Below are 23609 nucleotides of genomic sequence, written 5' to 3'. Positions count from 1 at the left end.
AATTCTAAAAGCCTTTTTTATAGCAAATATGTGTATTTTGGATTTTCATATGTAGGAATTGGAGGTAGCTCCATTTGAGGGATACTAAGAGAGAATTGATAGGACACAAGAGGAGAGAGAATCTAAACAGATTGAGATGGAAAGCACCTTGCAGAACAGGAGGACAGAATTTTGGAATGAAACCTTGGACAGGAGAGAAAGGAAGATGAAGGAAATTGAGAGAAGAGATACATTGTGATACTTCTTTGTGCTTTGAATAGATTCTTTGCAGTAAAACTGTCCTGTGCAGAAGCCCTTGCTGATATTCATTTGTTAATTTTTACTTTACAAGAGTCAAAATACAGCTATTGAATCAAATCATATCCCTAGAAACAGATATAGCCTTATAGAAATATTATTGAAGGAACTCTGCTGAAACTCAAGTGCACTGTAGAATTGTCTTTGGTTTTTCTAAACCATTCCTCTATTGACAGGGAAATTAGTTTTAAATGTGTTGGTTTTTTACCTTAATATTTATTGAGAACTGGATAAATTAGCCACTATTTATTTATTTTTTTTAAGAAATGCACCTTTACCTTTGATTCATCTTAAGTTAGATGTCATCTTAAATTTTGAGTCATCTTAAAGTAGAAATACTCAGCAGAAAAAAACTTGAAATTCAGATAAAGAATATGATTCTTTGGTAGTTACTCTGGGGTGAAAATGAGAACCATATGGTCTCTCTCCAGAAGCCTGCAACCTATTTGGGTGTGGAGGGTGATAAGGCAAGTGCACAAGTAACCACCACGTAATACAAAGCTGATAAGCTATAAATGCCATAGAGAGGTACAAAGTTCATGGGCCTCTCAGAGGAAGTAGTATCTGACTCTTCTTATATTTAACACAGTGCTTACAATTTACTTTAGTTTTTTAAAGTTGCGATAAAATACACATACATGACATTCATTCTTTTAAAGTGTAAAATTCAGTGGGTTTTAATATATTCACAAGGTTGTGCAACTTCACCACTAATTCCAGAATAAACTTTTTATGTTTTTAGCTGCGGTATGCCCTCTATTTCTCAGGCCCCACCACTCCCTATTGTTTACATCTGTCTACCACTGGTATTTATATTGGCCACCTGACTCCAGAAGGCATTTAAATTTGCTTCCAGGCTTAAGAGAATTGTTTTTTCTAGTTTCCTTAAGCCTGGAAGCAAATGCCAAAATTACCATGGCTGGTGTGGGGAGTACTGGCTGCTGTCCTTCTTCCCACCTCTATTCCTTTTCCCACACTCTACCTTGTTACCCCTTCCTTCAAGAATCCCCACCTCTGCTGCACCCTTCTGTGAGAAATACCTTCTCATTGCCCTCAAGAGGGCTTCCTTAGAATACCATCCAAACTCCTTTTCTTGGTTTACAAATCCTTGTATGATCTGGCTTTCTTTTCACATCAGATTAACCTTTCTTTCTGTTCCACAATACACCAAATTTGTATCCTCTACTTGGAATGCTCTTCTATCTGATCTTTAGATGTCTGATTCCTTGTTGTCATTCATATTTTCATTTTAAATTTTACTAATGAGAGGCAGGCCTTCTCTGTTCATTGAATCTAAAGCAGCTACTTGGTCACTTTCCACATAATCCTAATTTAATTATCACTCCACTTGTCATGGGTCTGATTTTTTGGTGTTGTTGTTGTTTAATATTATTCTCCCTTGACTAGAATACAAGGTCAGTGTTAGCAGGTCCCTTGTTTGTCACACTTTGAACTGTGTCCTGAGAGTCTAGAACAGTGTTTGGCACATAGTTTGTGCTTAATACATATTCATCTGGCTGTATGATTCTACCTGTTCATTCCAGAAATTTACCAAAATCTCTGGTCTTTTGATTCCTTTGCCATCTCCAGCTGTCACTGCCTTTATGAGTTTATTCCCTTTTTTTAATTGGTTGCTGTCATTTCAATGGGATGTTAGGGCAGGAGAGAAATGTACTGTCACTCTTGACAGGTTGAGATGTTGCATTCATGTTGAAAATAGGAATAATGGCCAAGTAAAGAAAGCATGGTTTGTTCTTTTTTTCCTTTTCTTTCTTTTTTTCTTTTTTTTTTTTTTTAGAATACTAATTAGTTTAGGTTGATTGAAAAGTAGAAAATAAGGTTGAAAATTTAGGTTGAGGCTGTGTCAGAGAGAGTCTGAAATCATTTGATGAAGAGTTTGTACTGAATTCAGAATGTCATGGGGAACCCTTGTTGGTGTTTGAGCAGAATCATGACATGAAAAGAGTTTTTAAGGAAGGTTAGTCTGACTGTGATGGATTAAAGAAGAGAGGTCAGTTAGGAAGTTGCTAGAATAATCTGAGGATGATGCAGTGTGGGTCTAAGCCAAGATAGTGACCATCAAAATGAAAAGACTTCCCAAGAGTCAGAAAAATAATTGAGCCCCCTGGTGCTCACACTGATAAATTGCTCTATGATAATGACAGCTTAGTGATGTGACTCATTTAAATGGATTGTAAATTCATTTCCTAGAATTTTCACATTTATGAGATAGATGAAACAGAAAGCAGACATCTCAGCATTGTCGGGTGGGGAATATTTGGTCGACTCGGGCACTTTCCAACTGTGGATGTTGCAAGAGGTCAGGGAATATGTTAATGAATAATGCAGGGTACAAGTGTTTCACTCTTTAACTCCCTTTGTTCTCACGTTTAATAATAAAATTTTTTAAATCAAAACATCTTTAAAAAGGCCATTCTTAAAGTCTGTATTTAGTTTAAGCCTTAATTGATTAAATATTAGTCTTTGATTTAAAACTGAATTCTGATTTCCTGATCTATTTGTGACATTAACCAGCTTTTTTTTTTAACTTGGTTTTTTAAGCTGAAGGTTAGAAATGATTGTCTTTTGCCTCTGTGAAAGAATTATCTGATGAGTAATTATTTTTTGAAGATGTTAAGCTTTTATTTGCATTAAGTAAAACTAATTTTATGATGGCCAGAATAAGCTAGAAAAGTTACCTGAGGTAGCCAGGCAAATGCAATTTAGGAAAGGTTGTACATGCGTACAAAATAAAAACCATGTGTTGGAGAACTCTGCAATATTTTTCAGGGTACTTATGTTAAAACTGCATTATTTTATTTGGTAAAAATGTTTTTCAGCCTCTATGGTTTTTTCCTTAAGTTTGTTTCTGACTTTTAAATGATTAGTTGACATACTCTGTTTTCCTAACTAAACAACTTCCTGAGGCAGAGACTATTCTTTCTTTCTTTCATCTCCCCTTCTCTCTTCCTCTCTCTTTTCCTGATTTTATTTTGATATAATTTCAAGCTTACAGAAAAGTTGTAAGAAGAGTACAAATGTCTCCCATATTCCCTTTATCTAAATTCACCTATTGTTTACATTTTGCCTAATTACCATTCCTCTCTCCCTATATACATATTTACACACACACTCACTCACATACATAGACACATTTTTTTCTGAGCCATTTGAGAATAAGTTACAGACAGTGCCACTTTAAGACTAAGTTCTTTTGTGTATGTTTCCTAAGAACAAAGATACTCCCTTGCATAACTACAGTACTATTATCAAAATCAGGAAATGTAACATTGATATATATATACTATGATCTAATCCAAAGTCCATAGTCAGCTTTTGTCAATTGTCTCCAGATTGCCCTTTATAGTTATGTTTATATACTTACATATTTTCTCTTGTCCAGGATCAAGCACTGCATTTAGTTGTCATGTCTTTTTAGGTTTCCTTTCATCTGAAACAAACACATCCTTCGCCTTCCTTTGTGCTCTTGACCGTCACATTTTTGAAAAATGTAGGCCAATTATTTTGTAAAATGTCTCTTATGATTTCATTTAGGTAATGAATTTTTGTCAGGAATACCCCAAAATGATAATGTGTCTTCTCAGTGCATCATTAGAGAAAGCATATGATGTTGGTTTGCCCCAATGTTGGTGAGTTAACTTGGATCACTTGGGTAAAGCAATATCCCCCCAGTACTTTGTGGGGAGATATTTTGAGAATATAAACAGTCTCTAGTTTTAGCATCTATTGATGAGTCTTGCCTGAATCAGTTGTTAGTTACTACAGTGGTTGCAAAATAGTGATCATCTGTCATTTCATCTACATTAATTAGTTGGCATTTTAAGGAACAGCTTTCTGTCATATTTTTCAGGGTGGGTTCATGGATTCTTTTTTTATTCAATGGGTTATAGTTTGTTTCTGTCATAGTTTATTTTGATGCTTAAATTATCCCAGATTAGGCCCCTGGGACCCCCTTCAGGTTTGTTCCTGTGTCCTTATGACATGTCCTCATATTTAGTGAACACTTTCTGGCACAGGAAGATGTTCTAAGGGCTCATCTTGTTTTTTTCCATACCCTGGCTATGGAATCATTGCTCCAGGGCTCTCTGGTTACTTTTTGGGTAGAATATATATTTAGAAACCAAAAACTGGGTACTAGGTATGCTAATTGCTACTGGGGTGTCATTGCTATGAGGCCCTTTCAGTGGACATATCTACAAATACGCATACACATATATCCATCTTTATTTCTACCCTCCCTTTACCTCTCTCTGTTTGAAATCTCTAGTTCATACTCATGATTCAAAATTAAATCCAATGGCTTCTATGTCTCAGGCTGCAGCTGTCTGATACTCTTCCTTTCTCCCCAAAGCATGGGCTTCCCCGAGGGGCTGGATTTCCTGCCATGCGCTTGGCTGACTTGTAGGGGATAGGGCAAAAGTGGAGAAAAACAGTAGTCGTCTGCCTTCCTAATGAAGCTTTCAGGAATTTCAAGACAGTTTCTCCTACCCAAGAGACTAAAGTTGTAGCCTCTATTTTCAGTTGAAGCCGGAGAGTGCATGCACAATACCTGCTGTCTCCAAAGATACTACATGCTTAGGTAGTATATAGCAGGGAAGGTCCCAAGTGTGGAGCAGAATGAGCCGGATGAACTAAGGGAACTGTCATGAAGCCCCATTTTTACAGGTATATAGTGACTGTATTGGTTACCTAGGGCTGCTATAACAAATCACCACACATTGGGTGGCTTAAAAAAACAACAGAAATTTATTATCTTGCAGTTTTTGAAATGAACCTGAAAAGCTTGAATATAAACAGAAGAATTTTATACTTATTCTTTGTTTCTTTCAGTTTTGGTTGTTTGTTTTTTTTAGTTGCTCTGTGATTTCTGATTATAATGTAGTATGTAATAAGTAATTATAAAATTAGAACTTATTTATAGGAATGTTAGGAGTTTCTTTATAGAGCATTAAACTAAGGTTGTTTTTTCCACTTTAGATAAGGAATTCCTGCTTGGGGTTTAGTAGATTAAGAATATCCAATATTATGAAAATCCAGTGTAAACAAAGGAATGAATATGATTTATCATTCTGTAAAAGAAACTCCTTTACTGGTGGTGAATTTAAGTGCTTGATAAATAAAACTTTAACAAAATTGCCTCCAATTTGATTTATAGCTCCTAGAAGTCATAACCTCTATCAACTGTTAAAATATTTCTTATTTGTTTTTTAAGGATCCTTATATGATCTTTAGTTACCTCACAGTTAATGTACATGATAGTAAAGAGGATATGTTAATTACATACTGGGTTATCAAAAACAAACAGAAATAAAGGAGGAGGCATAAGGGTGTGAATTACCTCCCCTAGCATTTCTATTTCCTCTGGGTAAGGAGAGTTTCACCTAGGCTGGCCAAAGAACAGCGCACTTCTATTTATTAGGGAGGTGCAGTTACACGTGGAAACTTTGCAAAACTTAGTTCCAGGTGTCAGCTCACTCTCAGGACAAGGTTATGCAAGTTCCCTTGTGGCCAGTTTACTGTGCTTGCTCCTCTAAAGCCTTTGAATAACATAGTACATTGCGTTTTTCTTAGTCCCTTTCCACAGTTAGGAGAGATCATGGCTTCCTTTATGTTTGCTTCATGCACAGTCCTACAAAAAGAACTTTGTTCTTAGAGAATTTGTTAATCATGATACTTCTGTATTTACCATCTCTCCCACAGTGAGGATTAATGTTCTTTGAAGTCATGGAAGATAGTTTTTGCTTTCTTTGTATCCTGCCTATTACTTAAGAGTAATGCTGTTTGTAGGCAAAGTATGTTGAAGTGTTTGACCCTAAGTAGAACTTGGGCCTTTTCTATTTAGGGCCACTAACATACAGAGAAAACTTCAGTGATGGATATATGTAAAGCAAATTTTGACTTTTTAAAAACTCATCTGCTTTATAAATTAGTAACAGAAGCTATAAAATGATGTTTATTTAAGAATAGGCACGTAGTGGAAGAGAATCCTCAAAAAAAGAACCCTGGTGTATGTAGGGTAGATAGATATATAGATAAAAGAAATACATCAAGGATGGAAAATTCAGTTTAGGTTCTCATACTCACATTATGTGCCAAACTGAGCTACCTAGGTAAAATGTAATAACTACAGAAAAGAATTAATAATAAACTAAAAATTTACATAAACATGTATCTGATTTCTGGGTAGAGAAGAATTTACTGAACAAAACAGTAAAAATTCAAAAGGAAAAGAACTGTAGCTTTGATAACTTAAGATAATAAATCATTTAGCAGTGTCTTTAAAAACAAAAGACCATTCCAAATTAAAAGGTGAAGCCTGAAGAAAATGTTGCCATAAACACACCATGTTGATATCTTGAACCTGTAAAGAGCTCATGTAAATTCAATTGGTTTATTAAATTCCCAGTTTCCATTTGGTCATTTACAAATGATACCATTTAGTTCACGGTAGAACCAAAGGTCCTGTGTTAAGAGTTGTAGGTCAGAGAGAAACATACTTCTTGGTGTCTAATTCAAATGAGTAATTCATGGCCTTTCATCTCCCATAACTCTCACTTCATTTTACATGCATTGTGTCCATTTCTCTCCTTTTCCTTCTCTGCTCTGACTTCCTCCCTCTTCTTTTGATGAGTCTTCTTCCTCTTTTTGTGCCTTACTAAATTTAACAGGTTTTTGTTTTTTTTTCTTATTGTTTCTTTTGTCTGATTTAGGTTTCCTTCCTCTGCCTTTTATTTTGCAAGAGTTATTTCTTGCACAGTTGGGGGCACTCCTTGAATCTGGAAGTCTTCATAGACACCCCCCCCAAGTGCCTGTTTTCCTTTAAAATTATTTATTGGATTAGAGCAGCATAGGAGGTATTTGAAAACATCTTTGTGATAGAGCTACTGAAACAACTAGATGTAAAAAACTAAAATTTATTTCTAAATGAATAACTGAGAAGCATTAAACTATGGTAATGGAGGAGTAACTGGGATCTGTTAATTAGGGGGTCCTAATGCTGCCCTATTTCTTTATGGTCTTCTGGAGCACTCATTCTAGGTTGTTCTGCCTTTAACAAAATTGTGGTTATGCAAAACTCCATTACTTTTTTCTTTCAAGTGCCCCCAATAATTATAGCACAAAGCACTGTAGCAGTTGTCAGACTTCAGTGGGCATAAGGAATACCTGTGGAGACTTATTAAAAATGCCTCACTCCCTGAAAATGAGTCTTCCGTAGATCTTGGGCAGGGCATTTAAAACCTGCCTTTATAAGAAGCACTCCAGGTAATTTTGACGCAAGTCATCAGCAGACCACAAACTGGAAAAACACTGCCGGACGGCATCATGGCCACGCTCTTTGGTATGGCTTATAATTTTGCCCCTGCCTCCTCTCCAGCCCCATTTTTCATGAGTCTACACCACACATCCTTGAGAAAGCACTTACATTTCATAGGCATTTGGTGATTTGCAACCAAACGGTCCCAAGCACATGTGGATTGGACTCACACACTGCAGCAGCAGGCAATGGTAAACCACTGCTGCATTTCTTTTCTCAACCTTTATCTTTCTTACGTTGAAAACCCTGTGATGAGCCTGCTCACTCACGCATACGCTCTCCAGGAGTCAGAGCCCACTCAGTGGCATGAAAAAAAACCACCACATACCCTGCGTTTCAGAAGTTGAAGCAACTTGGAGGTCTCAACGTGTCTCACTTTTGTCACACTTTATACCCTTGCCTGGTATACCCTTTCTGGTCCCTCTGCCTAAAACACCCTTCCTCTTCCCTGCACAGTCAGTCTTTAGATCTTGACTGAAGCATCACACCTTTCCTTTCTCCTCAGACTGACTTCACATAGCATACCTCTATTATAGCGCTTAACAGTGTTTCATTGTTGTGGGTTTCCCTTGTCTGCCCCCTACTAAACTATATATTCCTCAAGGACAGAGGCTATCGTGTTCATCTCTGTTCCTTTAGTGTCTGGCACAGAGCAGATGTATAGTAAATATTAAAATCAAAGCTTCTCTTGCCTCTTTGGAACACTGAGCATGCTGGAGACCTAGAGAAATGCTGTAGTGGCTGCTCTGCAAATCTGTATTCTGAGAGTTTTCATGTGGTTTTAAATACAGAGTACTTATTTTTACAATAAGTAATTATTTTTGAATTATTAAAGGGGCAAAAAGAGTTCAGTAATAAATAAGGTACCACAGCTATACACCATGTATTTTTCTTGCTGCTGTCTAAATAAATATGTGACTTGTGTAAGTTGATTTCCTCTCAGGACTTCTGTTTCCATGTTTATAATTATCTCTACCTAATATCTACAGTAGCCTTCCAATGGTATTTCCCTTCTCTAATAACTTTTATAGTGGCACCATGTCCTTCAACTAAAGTACCATTTCTCCCCCTACCCACTTCATTTCTATGTTTAAGAATCCAGTTACCTTCCTGGGAAAAAAGGCATGGCTTTCAAGGTTCTATATGACCAGGTTCTGCCTTAGTCCTTGATTTTTAAATCTCACTCTTAACCTCTTATTTTGAGTCAATCTCATGACAATCTCACAAACACAGACTTTCTCCTTTGCCCTTTATAATTTGCCCTACCTGGAATGTATTTATTTAAAATCTAAGTCCAGCCTTCTTGATAAAGATCATCATTCCATCTAACAGTGAGGAAATTAAATAGTAAATAAAAATATCTCCCAAGAGGAAGGTTAATAGAGAAAATATGCTTAAATAATTAACTTCATGGAAAATTTAGTGGGAATAATATTGTTTCATACTAAGGCATACTAAATGGACAGTTTCGTTATGTGTAGTGGAGCTTACTATACATCTTATAAGTTTTAACCTATAATAATTGAAACATGATTATTCACTGTTATCTGTGAAATGAAACCAGCCAGCATATAAGCAATGATTGTATTCCCCCATTTTTTCTATTTTTACTTCACGAATAAAGTAAATGTAAATTAGTTTAAAATGTTAGTTAAATCATTGCTACTATAATCTATGATTTTTCTGTAATAAATTTTGAAATAACATTCAGGTTAACTAAACTACCTCATTAGCTGAGTCCTAACTCTTCCTCATTTTTTTCCAGTCGGATGTTTGCTAGACATCTATCTATCAGTCTGCCTTCAAGACAGTATCCACACCCTTACTCCCACCAACTTGCTCCAAGAACTGCAGGCCAGGACAGTGTGGCCGGAGGGGAGAGTGGGCGGGAGGTCAGGAGGTCCCTGGAGGCCAGGATTCCACAGGTTCTTTTCGACCTGCCACCAGTTTTGTATTATAGTGTTCATTCAAGAAGTCTGCACTTTGGGGGGAGTAAACCTTTTCATTTTTGCTAGGGTACATTTATTCTTTCAGAACATAGATGTTACGGAGTAGGGAATTGAAGTAAAACTTTAATATATTTCCCAAAGTACCTAATCAAATAGTCACAGAATAATAGTATTTGTTCTAGTGCCAGTATAGATTCCTCAGGCCTATTTCCACATCGTTAAGAAATGCATCACGTTAGAAGCTATCCATTTAAATCCAAATTATTTGTAAAAACAAAATTTATAAGTTCTATTTTCTTTTCCTTAATTGTTCTCCCCTTTGTTTGGAGGGACAGTTGACTGACTGTTGTATTTTATTTGCATGTTAGGCTCTCATCATTTCCAGTTAGGGCATTCTGTTGGGAAAATTCAGGTTTAGAATTGTGATTTAATTGTAAACAGGCATTGATATATAACAATGAATGAATTTCCTTACTAAATTTGCAGACTTTAGACAATGCAGAGCCTATTAAAAAGCTTTCTGGGGGCTCTTCATTTGGTGTGTGTTGTAAACACAAACGATACCTCATTGAATGAGTATCAACATTAGCTTCTTGAAACTGGAGAGAATGCCGTTTTAGAGTCGAGATCCTTAAATGTCGTAGAACCTAAATTTTTATTGGAAAAATCTCTGAATAAATACTTTAATTTTCATAAAATAACCCACGTTGTAAAAGGAATTCAAGAAAGGATAAAACTGGCAAGTTACATAAATGGTAATATTTCAATAGTTACTTCAAAATTTCTACAAGTATTTTATGATTCTGTCATTGTTCTCTATGCATATTTTACTCTACTTGAGTTTGTAGTAGTCTAGATAATAGCAAAAGTATTAATAAAAATATGTAAAGAGATTTTTAAAAATCCAAATAATTACTGGGTTTGAATAATAATAAACTCACAAAACACACCAGACTTTGATGTGAAGTCTGTAATTCTTGTTGGCTCTGTGATAATTTAAAATACTTATATTCATCATGAACTATTTTGTGTTTGCTCTGTAAAATTATATTTTGTATCATTTTTTTTCCAGTATAGCATCATTCTTATAGGCAATTAGAGTATATATTCAGAAGGGAAGTGCAGGCATAAATATTACTTCATATCAGAATTCCTCCTAGAATATTATAGCTTCTGGGTTATTCCATTGTGTTTACTTTTGAAGATTAGGCAGGAAGAAGTTGACTGATATATTCCCAGTTCTGTTGCTTTTTGGCCTTCATTATGAAGGCTGCGTTTAACTACTCCTAGATGTTCTCAAACTAGCAACTGTTATTTGAGTAATTAAGTCACCCGATCAGACGAGTTTTTTCCTTTGCCATAACATTTTGTTTTTCATGATTAGATAACTTAATGAAGAATGATATCAATTGAGATTGGTATGTAAATTCAGTAATAAATAAAAATCTTAGTATTAACTAACACAAGTGAATTACAAAAATCAAATCTCTTTAAGAGGTACATTTATGAGTTGGAAAATTAGTTGATTCATTCTTCATTTACCAAGGTAGAATGCCCTGATTTATACGCGCTTAGAGTAGTGAAATTAAGAAATTAGAGATGTTGGTAGCTGTGATCCTTTTAGTTATTAAACTTAAGAAAATTATTTCCCTTCAGTGATTAAATGAGATATGGTCTGATTTTCAGCATCATTAGAACTAAGTTCAGTTTGATTTTAACAACGTTATTTGACCCTTTCTGCAAATTTTTATATAGCAGAATAAGGTTTAAATTTTAAATTCATGACATCTCATCAACTAATTAGATTCTTTATGTATCTCATAACCATGTTTAAGGATCACAGAGGTGATTTTGTTGATTGCTGCTTTGGAGGTGTGAGATGCCTTACAAATTCTTATTCAAGATGAAGGATATCTTTAATCTTTGAGGAATTGTTTAAACCAACTGACAGGTTGTGTTTCATATATTGCCTAGATCCACTGGAATAAAATTTGTGTTTCAGAAATATGAGTCAAAAGTGTAGCATGTACAATGATGACATTCATTGTATCCTTGGGAAAGTTTTTAGGTATTACTCTAAGTTTAAGGAAAAGGAATTCTGGTCAAATAAATTTAGACTATGTTGTTCTAAGCAAAGCTAAGTTTTACTGAAGATTTCTGAGCATTTAATATGAAAAAATTTTTAACCAGATTAATTTTACTTTATGGACTTTAAGTATCTGGTCAGTCATTGATTTTACTTTGTTTTGTATAATCTTTTCCTACCTTCACAAAATAATATGCACATTCCATCTCAGATGTCACATTGTTTTATTAATGGGAAGAAGGAAAATATATCTTTTCATTCAAGGGACTTGTACTTGAAGAGATGCCATATATAGAAAATTTTGTATATGAATTTAAAGTTTTCAGTTCTAGTTTTCTAAAGGTTACAGTTTCAATTCTAGTTCCTTGGATTTTGTAGGAACTAATGGGGAAGTAGGGTAAAAGACAGATGGGGCAGAAAGTGAGAGTAGGATTGAAGGAGGAACTAATTCAACAGACTAAACTAGATTAAAAATTTTGTGTTGTCTTTTCTCTGAAATGCTTGTTAGACTAAGCTTTTGCAAGATACATACTTATTTGTATCTAAACAGATTTTCACAGAATAAATAAGATAATAATAACCTGCTGCATTAAAGTCTCCCGGAATTGTTTCACTGCGGTATTTGGGGTGTTACAGAATCTATTAGTCAAGGCAACTATTTTACTGTAATATCCTCTGATTAACAGGCGTGCTCTGCAATTTCAAAATTATTGCTACTTGTGATTCTGGTTGTAATCTGATACAGTTCATTCTTCCACAATTTCCTAAAATTTTGAGACTTAACTGCTCATTTCTACTCACTTGTCAACTCTGTGTCCAGTAAGGACTTCTAATTTCCTTTTACAATATAATCTCTAGTTTTGAATGTTTGACTCCAGAGAGTTGCGATATGTATCAGAACATATACGGCATAATTTTTCAATTTTAACGTAACTATTTATTCTACGCAAATGTCTATTTCAGATGGAGCAGCTCTCAGATGAAGACATTGACCATGGTGCTGAAGAAGACAGTGACAAGGAGGATCAAGACCTGGACAAAATGTTCGGAGCCTGGCTGGGGGAGCTGGACAAGCTCACGCAGGTGAGGGGGGGCCTGCACAGCTGGTGGGGGATGGAAGTCATGTCTGTGCTGAGAGTGCACTCTAGTCATGAGGATATGGATACAGATTACATTTTTACTGCTATAAAGGGAAAATGTCCAAAACATTAACAAGTAAATGAGTAGTAACTCTAGAATAAGATATTATCTCTCTGGTTATTTGAGGAGTTTTAAAAAACTACTTGTGCCAGAGGTTATGTTCATCCATAGGGATTACTTAAACCCTGTTTCATAAATTGAGATTGCTGGCTAAAAAGTTTTAAAGCCTAAAATTTTGAAGTCTAAATTTTAGCAAATCCTATTCCAAAACTTAGTAAATATGAGTACATTTTACAACATAAATAATGTCCTCACGTGCAGATATTTTCTATTACATGATTCCAGAATATTGACAAAATTTCATTCCCAGCCACATTTGAAAACAATGGCAAAGCCTTTTCATTTTGTTTTATTAGATCTTGGGTTTTTTAATAAAAGAATGACCTTATTCTTTAAACCAGGTCACTTTTAGAATACAAGGGTACATTATTACTATCCCTATTAATGCACTATACTCAATATATAAAGATAGTTATGTTTATTAAAACAACTTCAACTTTATGGCAATGAGAACAGTAGAGCAGAATTTATTTTCATTCATCTTTTAATATCTCTGGGAAGAACTTTTGTGTAAAATTGCTTAAGGATGAGATTCCTTAAGTAGTAGAAAAGTAGGTGGTATGGTGGAAACTTCAAGTACCTGTTTGTTTCTCTAGCTCTTTATATAGCAGTCTAGAATTGAAACAAACTCTTCATGTAATTCTTGCTAGAGCATTTTGAAAAAGCAGACATGTTTGTGACTATCTTCTGTTAATGTTGAATTTTGAGGAGAATGCTTTCAATTCTACTAGAATCTCATTAAGACTCATTCTCTTCATCTCTAATCAGGAGAAATAACATTATTTGTTGTGAGAAAGGTCTTTTCTTATATCTGTAGTTGTGAAACCATTTCAATTTTTAATTTTTTTAAACAGGTGATTTTGGCATAGAGATGATGACTAGTCTGTGCAGTTCTATGCTGAGGAGAAAAAGGAAAGAGGAAGCAAAGTAGAGGAAATAGAAAATTTTTATGCGTGAGGGAAAGTATGTGAGGGCCAGCTGACATGTGTGGGGTTTCCTTGACTCAGTGTGGTTTTATTGTCCATTCTTGGGAAAGGGGCCAAAGGCAGCAAAGACAGGTAGGTATCGCTCTAGTCGCTCTAGGTGGAGTAGGACTCCATGCTCCTCCACTGCAGATGGCGTTTCTACTGATTCAGGACCTTTTCGTCTTAGATTTTAAATTCCTTGATGTAGAAATGTGAAGAGCCACTAAGTTGACTCTAAACTAATGCTGTGACTCTTCTTTTTATTATATAAATCCATCTTTATAGAGAAAGATTTAAAACACTATTGTGTAATGTAGTCCACTGCTAACAAGTTGCTTTTTAACACTTCAGAAATTTTCAGAAAATATTTTACTTACTAAGTTAATAGCTATAAAACCTCAAGTTTTTTGTTTATTTTAGTTCACTATAAACTGTGTACACCTATATCACACAATGTTAATGGGATTTTCAACTTTATATTAAATCAGGTTTAAGTTTTAATTGTCAGTGAATCTTCTGAAATAATTTGTAAAATTTTGTGTGTATTTGCGTTTTTCTGGAATGTGTATAGCTTTTATCAAATTCTTAATGACCCCACCCCCCAAAAAAGTTAAAAACCACCCGACTATATTACTAATTTCTTGGCATCAAGGAATATTTCTTGCTCTTTCCCTTATTGCCCAAGCACCATGGACACAGCAGATAATTATAAGTATCTTTTTATTTGAACTGGTAAATAAATTGAGTTTTAATATTTCCTCAGTTATTTTCAAGTTATTTTACAGAAAACATTACCTACCAATTCTTCATTTCCACTGAGAAAAGGAGGCTCAGGGCTTAAACTGCAGCAGAAGAATTAGGTTTGAGGTTAAATGAGAATTTCCTGGCTGTTTTGTGAAATTCTGAAATAAGATACTAAATGAGGGTGTATCCTTTTTACATGAAAGCATTAAACACTGAATGGACACTGTCTAAAGGATTCACTTTATCTCGAGATAAATAAATAAAGAAGATAGCATTCTAATCTAATTCCATGACTCTACTATGCAGCATTCTTTTTTATTTAAAATCCAGTTTATAGTTATAGAAAGAAATTAAAGTTCTAAAAGACTAATCCTAATGTTTGCAAATTTATTTAAATGGACACTAAATAACTACTGATCCTTTCCCTGAATTTCTGTGTTATAAACGTCTTATTTTCCTTACTGTAGAAAGGTTAGAAAAGTGTCATTTAAAAGGGCTGTGAGATAACTTGCAAAACACCCTGCCCTGAAGTGCAGTATAATTCTAGACTTAGTACAGTATAGCTGGGTTACAATATGCCCTCATAGAGCTTGAAAAGAATAAGGATATTCCGTTATTGTTTAAAGTTTAGCTGCTCTGTTAAGATCTTGGGTCTCACTAATTTTGAGTCCAGAATTGTGCCTTATCTTCAGGGTACTTCATGCCAAGAATGATGCTATGCTGGACCAAAACCAAATTGCTTTGAGAAAAGAAGTCACAAAATTAACCGCCATCGTTCCTTCCTGTTTATCTCACCATGTCCCTATTCATATACCTAGTTTATTTTAGAGTGAATTTATGTAAAATGAACTTAGTCACAATACTTAATGTATTTGGCAACATATTTACCCCAAATTTAATGTGACTTATTAAACTTTGTTTTTTAGAGTTTGGATTCTGACAAGCCCATGGAACCAGTAAAAAGATCTCCTCTTCGCCAGGAAACAAACATGGCCAATTTTTCTTACCGGTTTTCTATATACAACTTGAATGGTAAGATGTAATTGGAAATAAAATGTAAAATAAAATACCACGATATATAATGGAAAAGCAATGAACCTTCAATTCCAAATAGCTCAACATAAAAGTGATACGCGTAACTTGACTGGATTCTTCTGTTTCTTGATTTGTGCATTTTATTACTAATTCAAATGATCATAGAAAAAAATGAATTGGAACATAACTAAAATTGTTTTCTAGTTGAGTGATTAATAATTGACAAAGTACATACTCAGGTGGAACCCCACAACAAACTTAATTGCACTGTTGTATTTTCACTGAAATAAACTCCGGTGAAGTTACTTGTTAGTAATTTTAAAGTCAGCCCCCTCTGGCCTTTATTTAATGTCCTCTACCTAGTCAACTTTATAGTATTTGAAATTGACATTCCAATCTATAATTTTTCAGACCATACATTTCTCTCTATGCCCTCAACTCTTTAGGTAACGCCCCTACTGGGGTACTGATCATACATCTTAGAGCCTCTGGTAAAAAGTTGCATAGGGGCCGGCCTGATGGCTCAGTTGGTTAGTGCACGAGCTCTTAACAATAGGGTTGCTGGTTAGATTTCCACATGGGCCAGTGAGCTGCGCCCTCCACTACTGAGCCGTTAGCAACAAGGTTGCTGGTTAAAGTCCCACATGGGATGGTGGCTGCGCCTCCTGCAACTAAGATTGAAAAAACGGCGACTGGAGTTGGAGCTGAGCTGCGCCCTCCACAACTAGATTGAAGGACAACGACTGACTTGGAACTGAAATAATACATGGTTACCCAATTAAAAAGAAGTTGCAGAGGGTATGTGGTTAAAACCATGGAACAGTAATATGATTTTGCATTATTTTTACCTTTCAATTCATAATTTTATTCCCCTCTGATTACTGTACATCTTAAAAGGTGGACTATTTGCTTCTAAAATTTTCTCTTGGGATATGAAACAAACAAAAAATTGTTAAAAATCCTGTATTTGAGAGGCTTTAGGTCAATAGGATGAATTTCTTTATTTCTTCCCCTATATTCATTAATTGAAATATATAATAGAATGTATACATTCTGAATTAGTGTGTTCTGGAAATCTCATGTATGTTGTTCATTGCAGAAGCTCTGAATCAGGGAGAAACTGTGGACCTGGATGCCCTAATGGCCGATCTTTGCTCGATAGAGCGGGAGCTCAGCAGTATTGGTGCAGGAAATAGTAAACGTCAAATCACAGAAACAAAAGCCACTCAGAAATTACCTCCTAGCCGACATACATCAAAACATGGCACCTTGAAAGGATTATCTTCTTCGTCTAATCGGATAACTAAACCATCACATGCCAACTACTCCCTGGATGACATCACTGCACAGTTAGAACAGGCCTCCTTGAGCATGGATGAGGCTGCTCAGCAATCTGTACTAGAAGATACTAAACCCTTAGGAACTAATCAGCACAGAAGAACGGCATCAGCGGGCACCGTGAGTGATGCTGAAGTGCACTCTGTTAGTAACTCCTCCCGTTCCAGCATCACTTCCGCAGCCTCCAGCATGGACTCTTTGGATATTGATAAAGTAACGCGCCCTCAAGAACTGGATTTGACACATCAGGGGCAGCCAATTACTGAGGTAAATAGATGGAACTTTTTTTTCCTGGTATTTTAGTATGAAAATAGGAAATTATATTTTTTAAATGTAGTTTTAAATAACTTATTTTTTTCTACATTTAAAATTTGTCAAGGATACCGCTAAGCTATGTTTAAAATCAGACTGCAGAAGGAATATAGTACCAGATTTGGCAATGTCACAATGATTAAGAAGAGATTTAGTTTCTTCATTTTTTTTCTTGTGACCGTTTGAAGTCTTTGAAACTTGAAATGTGGTTTATATTTGATGACATTTTGCGACGTTATAGCTACTAAGCTGATAATAATTGCTTAATGCATGTTTATTATAAAACAACTTAAGGAAAAGACTTATATTCCCATTGTAGTCTTCCAAGATTCTGGTTTTCAGGTTTACTCCATTTTATTATCAAAGAGTCAGTGTGGTGTAGTGGAAAGAGCTACTGGGCTTGGAATCAGGTAACTTGGTTCCAAGTGTTTTCTTTACCACTCACTACCCATAGGACCTAAATGAATTATTCAGCCTCTGTGAACATCAGTTTCTCATTAGTGAGATGGAGGTAATATTATGTGGTCTACCTTCCTTATACGGTGGTTCAGAAAATCAAAAGTGATACATACATGAACAGATGGTGAGGGTAAGGAATGGATTCACCGTAAAGTAAGTTGAGCAAAAGCTGTGTTTGGTAAAGGTGAGTTCTTGATTGAGTTTTTTTCATCAAGGAGAAGGCAATTTTGTTATAGGGTAGCAACAAGAAGGAAGAAAATCAATGGGGACAGAATAAAGCCAGCCTTCCATTCAGCTTGTGTTTACAGTGCTCTCTAATACATGGTAAAATAATCTATGAATAATCAAAAGGTAAAATCTTGTGAAACACTGTTTAAGGAATTGCACAGAAATTTAAAATTTACACCTATTACTTGACATTATTGATTCCCCCACCATTGATTTAATCTATTAAACTAATTTCCATCAGTCAGTAGCTCTTAATACCTACGAATTTACCTAGCTTTGTTGTAGGTACTGTGGAGCATGAAGGAAATATGAATCGTGGTGATTTGGAGATAAACTTGAGTTTTATTGCTTCTAAAGAAAGCAAATTATATCAATCTAAAGAATAAACTTTTTCATTTATTTGAAATGAAATGTATCAAAGTGGTATACATTCTATAGAGAACTTGAAAAGTGATTTCTCCCTTGTACTGGCTTGGGATTACATTGAGCACCAGCTACTTGGTATGCATCATTTATGTCTTTTAGATGTACCTGTGGGAACAGGAGCAATATTTTATTAGGGATGTGCTTTGTTGGTTTTTCTGTGTTTTGTATGTTGATATTCCTTCCTCCCAGTCAGATTATTTTTAGTTGGGTCAAGATGCATGAGATCAGGTTATAAGTGAATCATTGAGGAGTGTGTGTATGTGTGTGTGTGTGTGTGTGTGTGTGTGTGTTTCCATCTGTAAAATACACTCGTTATAAAAGTTCAGACAATAAAAGAGCAAGTAAAGTAAAATGTGAAAAGTCCTCTCCCAACAAACAATTCAAATGGTATCCAGTGGCATCCAGGGGCAATGATACCAGTGTTCAGTGGTACCGTATTTCCCCGAAAATAAGACCTAACCGGAAGATAAACCCTAGCATGATTTTTCAGGATGACGTCCCCTGAACATAAGCCCTAATGTGCCTTTTGGAGCAAAAATTTATATAAGACCCGGTCTTATTTTCGGGGAAACAGGGTAGTATGTTTAATATAAGACTTTAATATTAAGGTTTGGTGAGTGAACCAGAAATAAAGTAGGGAAAGGAGTTAGTGTCTTCTCTGTCCAGCCTGTTCTTTTGCCTTGCTCAGATGGGTAGACAAGTGGTTTAAATGGAACCTGCTTCAGTATACTTTTATTCTGGATGTAATCTGTTCTGATTGAAATCAAGAAAACTGAGGAAGGCTTACTAGATCCCAAACCCATGTATCAGATTGTCCCTACACTCAAATACAGTTTTAAAAAAATATTTTAGTTTTGCATGCATGGAGTCAAATGGTTCTGTGAGACGTGTTATAAAAAATACCCTTTTAGCTGATTCTTAGGGTATTTTTCCCTGATGTCATTAAATCTATACTTTTATCACTGTTTCTTGATTTTATTTTTTTTTTCAGTTTATATTATCTACTGACTTCTCGCTCTGGAAGATTAGGAGATAGCGCTCTTTAGACAACTCCCCTCATTTTTCTCCTTTTGTTCCCCTGTCCTCCCAATATAATTTGGTTGGGTTACTACTGTTCAGTGTTTATATTATCATGACTTTATACTTGCAGTTTGCTGGTAAACCCAATATACTTTTATTTCATTTCCTTTCTGGGACATTACATTTTGCTTTTCCCAGAGTTAATAATTTTCTTTATATTTAAACATATATCTTTTTTTTTTTTTTTTTGGTATGTTATCACTATTTCAACTCCAAACTTTCCCCCAGTTGATTAAATCTTTTACTTGTTTCAAACAAAATTAGTGTTCTATTTATTTCATTTTCTTAAAATCTTTTCTGTCTTTTGTAATCTTTAGGTCATTCTTAGATCTTTTCTCTCAGCCGTATGCGCTTCTCCAAGAAGATTTTTCCCATCCCAGGTCTGGGGGGCATATGCCTGGCTGCCAGTGCTTTAGCAGCTCATTTGGGAAAGAAGGCTTGAGATGTGGGGGGTCCTCAGTGTTCAGTGTGTGATCTTCCATTTATTCCTATGTCAGGGTTTCTCAGCCATCAGCCTGTTGACTTTTAGGGCTAACTAAGTCTTTGTTGTGGGGGGCTGTCCTGTGCATATGGGGTGTTAGCAGCATCACCGTCCTCTGCCCTGGCATCGCTCGGTGCCAGCAGTACCCACATACCCTCCAATTGTGACAACTAGCTATGTCTGCAGACGTTGCTGTGTGTTCCCTGGAAGGCAGAAGTGCCCCATTTAGAATCACTGCTATAAGCACAGAGTTAATAGAAGGTTTGAGCCCTTTTCTTCATGGGAAATGACTTCAGGTTTTCCTTCCTCTGGAACTTATTTACTAGAAATTTAATAAATATAGAATGCTTTCAGGTAATGTTGTTTACTGTAAATTGACCCCTAATTGGTAAGTGGATATGGATTAGGAAGACAGTGAATGAACTTTAAAAGCCTGTGAAAAAGACACCGACCTTGACTTCCTGGTGTGCAGTGTGTGACTTGTGAGTATGGACACATCCCTCGAGGGGCCCTGGCACCTACACTCACTGGCTGTTATAAGGTACTACTGGTTCCTGTGGAGCAGAAAGTTTTTCTAAGCCCGGATGATTTCTGTACTTACCCCACGTGATCTTTCTCTTATAATGGTTGGTCCAAAAGACCCCTGCTGGGTTGTATAGATATTAAGTTGGTGTAAAAGTAATTGCTGTTTAAAAAGTTAAAAATTGCAAAAACTGAAATTACTTTTGCACCAACCTAATACCTTCTGTAGATAGCGTGTCTCAGGCCAGCACGCTGTCTTTGTCTTTCTATAGAACTAAGTGAACCTGCTGTCCTCGGGCTCCCGTGAGGGAGCATCAATCTGAACATGACACCACTGCTGGAGGGAATCTGGGCAGTGAGTGTGTTCTTAAATATGCTTTCAGCTAATCTTACTTTTAGTCCCACCTTCACTTCTGCTGCTTCTGGAGACTTTTGAGGTTATATAATGTAAATTAGGTGCTCCTCTGCATTTCTGCAGCGCTGGCCTCGCATTCAGCTTTTCTTGGGTCTGCTGAGTTGGTTACCACTCAGCCATGTGCTTTCTAGCTTCCAAAATTTTGTTATGTCTTCTTGTGAGTTTGTTTTAAAAACAAACAAACCATACAACAACCCTCATTTTAGTCTTTGTTTTAGTGGGGTTTGAGGATGGAGTGCAGCTACCTCATTGGCCATATACAGTCTCCTTCTCATGTCTACAGTCTTGACCTGGAATGCCCAAAGTGCAGACCTCAGATTACCTCCTATCTGTAGCCACTCCTTTTGTGATCTTATGCACTTACAACTCCCAAATCCTAATACCATATTTTATTTATTTAAGGCATACATTCACACACACCCCCCACACACACACACATTTGTCATCTCTCTAAAACAATGGTTCTAAACTGGGAGCTATTTTGTTCCCCAGAGAACATTCAGCAATGTTGAGAGACAGTTTTGGCTGTCACTGATAGAAGGGTGCTACTGGCATATCGTGGGTAGAGGCCAAGGGTGCTGCTAAAATCCTACAATGCACAGGACAGCCCCCACAAAGAATTATCTGACGCCAAATAGTGTCAAGGTTGAGAAACCATGTTCTAAAATCAGGTGGCATCTGTCACTCACTGTCAGAAAAGTGGCAGTTAAACTGTGTTGGGAAGCCTTCTGTCGACAGTTTCTGATAAAGATAAAGCAAGTACCAGCATTAAATCATCTTAGATTCAGTGAAATACAAAATCTTTAGATAGTGTGTCCCCTGAACTCCAGGCTCATACATCTTATCTCTAATCAGCATCTATCTCTCTTTGAGTGTCTAATAGGTAGCTCAGATTTAACTGGTCTATAACTGAAGCTCTGATCGTTTCTCTCAAATTTAGTCTTCCCGCATCCTTCTCCATTTCAGTTAATGGTTATTCCATTCTTCCTGTTTACCAAGCAAAATCTTTCATGTCTTTATCTACTTCTCTCTCTCTTTTTTTTAATCCCCCTTCCAATCCAGCCGCAAATTCTTTTGCTTTCACCTTCAGAATATATCCATAGTTTTATCGTTCCTCACCACCTCCACTGCCACCAAGCCAATATTAACTTTTTTTTTTTTTTTAAAGATTTTATTGAGGAGGGGGAACAGAACTTCACTGGGGAACAGTGTGTATTTTCCAGAACTTTTTGTTGGGCAACAGTAGTTTGTTTTTCCCAGGACTCATCAGCTCCATCCAAGTCAAGTTGTTATCCCTTCAGTCTTAGTTGTGGAGGGCACAGCTCAGCTCCAGGTCCAGTTGCCAGTTGTTAGTTGCAGGGGGTGCAGCCCACCATCCCTTGCGGGAGTTGAGGAGTCCAACCGGCAACCTTGTGGTTGAGAGCCCACGCTCCAACCAACTGAGCTGTCTCGCTCCCCCGGGAGCTCAGCAGCAGCTCATTGACTTCATTCTAGTTGTGGAGGGCGCAGCTCGCTGGCCCACGTGGGAATCGAACCAGCAGCCCTGTTGCCCAGGGCTCGCGCTCTAACCCATCCACCCCAAGCCAATATTATCTTGATGTGCATTTTCACAATAGTCTCCCAGCTGATCTTTCTATGTTCACCTTCCCCGTAGCAGTCCGTCATCCATATGGTAGCCAGAGTGGTCCTATTAAAATGTAAGTCAGGTCTTGGCCCTCTTCTTTTCAAACCCTAGGCTTTGTATCTTCACTGTAAAACCAAAATCCTTACCTGATCTGCTTTCCTATTAACCCTTCTCCTATTTTCCTTTCTTCCCTCTCTCCCTTACTATGCCAGCCATACTGCCTCCTCGCTGTTCTTCTTCAGAAGTCAGAACCCACCTCAGAGCCTTTTCACTTGTCCCCTGCCTGAACGCTCTTCTCCCTGATTACCTTCAAGGATTTGCTCAGTTATCACGTCCTGTGATGCCCTCTTTGATCACTCTGTTTTGAAATTGAAATCTGCCTTGTGATTACTTTTTATCCCCCTTTTGTCCTTTATATTTCTCTTTATTTTATCACCATTTAGCATACTATATATTTTACTTTTTTATTCTGCGGATCTGTCTCCTCCCACTTGAATATAAGCTCCATGAGGAGAGGGACTTTAAAAAAACTTTTTTTTGATTCCTGTTGTATCCTTAACACCTAGAACATTATTTGGCTCATAAAAAGCACTCAGATATTTGAATGAACAAATATATGTGTGTATTCAATCCACCTTGTATAGAAGTCTGCAGTCTAAGATTACCAGCAATTATTTTAAGATGGAATATAGAGTGCCACTAGTGAAGTAACATGTGAAAACTCTGAAAAGTGAAACTTTTTTTTTACAACTAGGTTCTTTAGAAGCAGTAATTATACCTGTTTTAAAGAAACCCAGGACAGAATAGTTACTTTCAGCTAAAGTTTAGTGACACAAGTACCAGTTAGAAAATTTAATTGAGATTGGTTTCATTTTTCATCTTGGGGACATGAATAGTCAAACTTCCCATTTAAAAATAAAATCATACTGTGGCTTATCTTTCTGCCTTTTTGCTCTCTGAAAGCCAACAGGGATAATAGGCACTGTACAATTTCACATCAGGAAGACTATGTCTTTTTTCTCTGAGTTTGTGTTGCTTTGTTGAAATACTGT

The 23609-nt window shown here is 36.3% G+C and overlaps 1 protein-coding gene across 11 annotated transcripts in view; it reads left to right on the top strand.

Moving 5' to 3' along the window:
* RAPH1 (Ras association (RalGDS/AF-6) and pleckstrin homology domains 1) overlaps positions 1-23609 on the top strand; it is an 85680-nt gene that overhangs the window by 15689 nt on the left and 46382 nt on the right. For all 11 annotated transcript variants that reach the window (XM_074340529.1, XM_074340501.1, XM_074340494.1 and 8 more), the window contains 3 exons: positions 12632-12751; positions 15564-15669; positions 16772-17277. In XM_074340529.1, coding sequence (XP_074196630.1) covers positions 12632-12751; positions 15564-15669; positions 16772-17277 — 732 coding nt within the window. The remainder of the gene's footprint in view (positions 1-12631; positions 12752-15563; positions 15670-16771; positions 17278-23609) is intronic.

The sequence above is a fragment of the Rhinolophus sinicus genome, linkage group LG01 (genome assembly GCF_036562045.2).
Source record: "Rhinolophus sinicus isolate RSC01 linkage group LG01, ASM3656204v1, whole genome shotgun sequence".
NCBI lineage: Eukaryota > Metazoa > Chordata > Mammalia > Chiroptera > Rhinolophidae > Rhinolophus > Rhinolophus sinicus.
The sequence above is the reverse complement of the archived record's forward strand: the minus strand, read 5'-3'. Positions and strand labels throughout refer to the sequence as shown.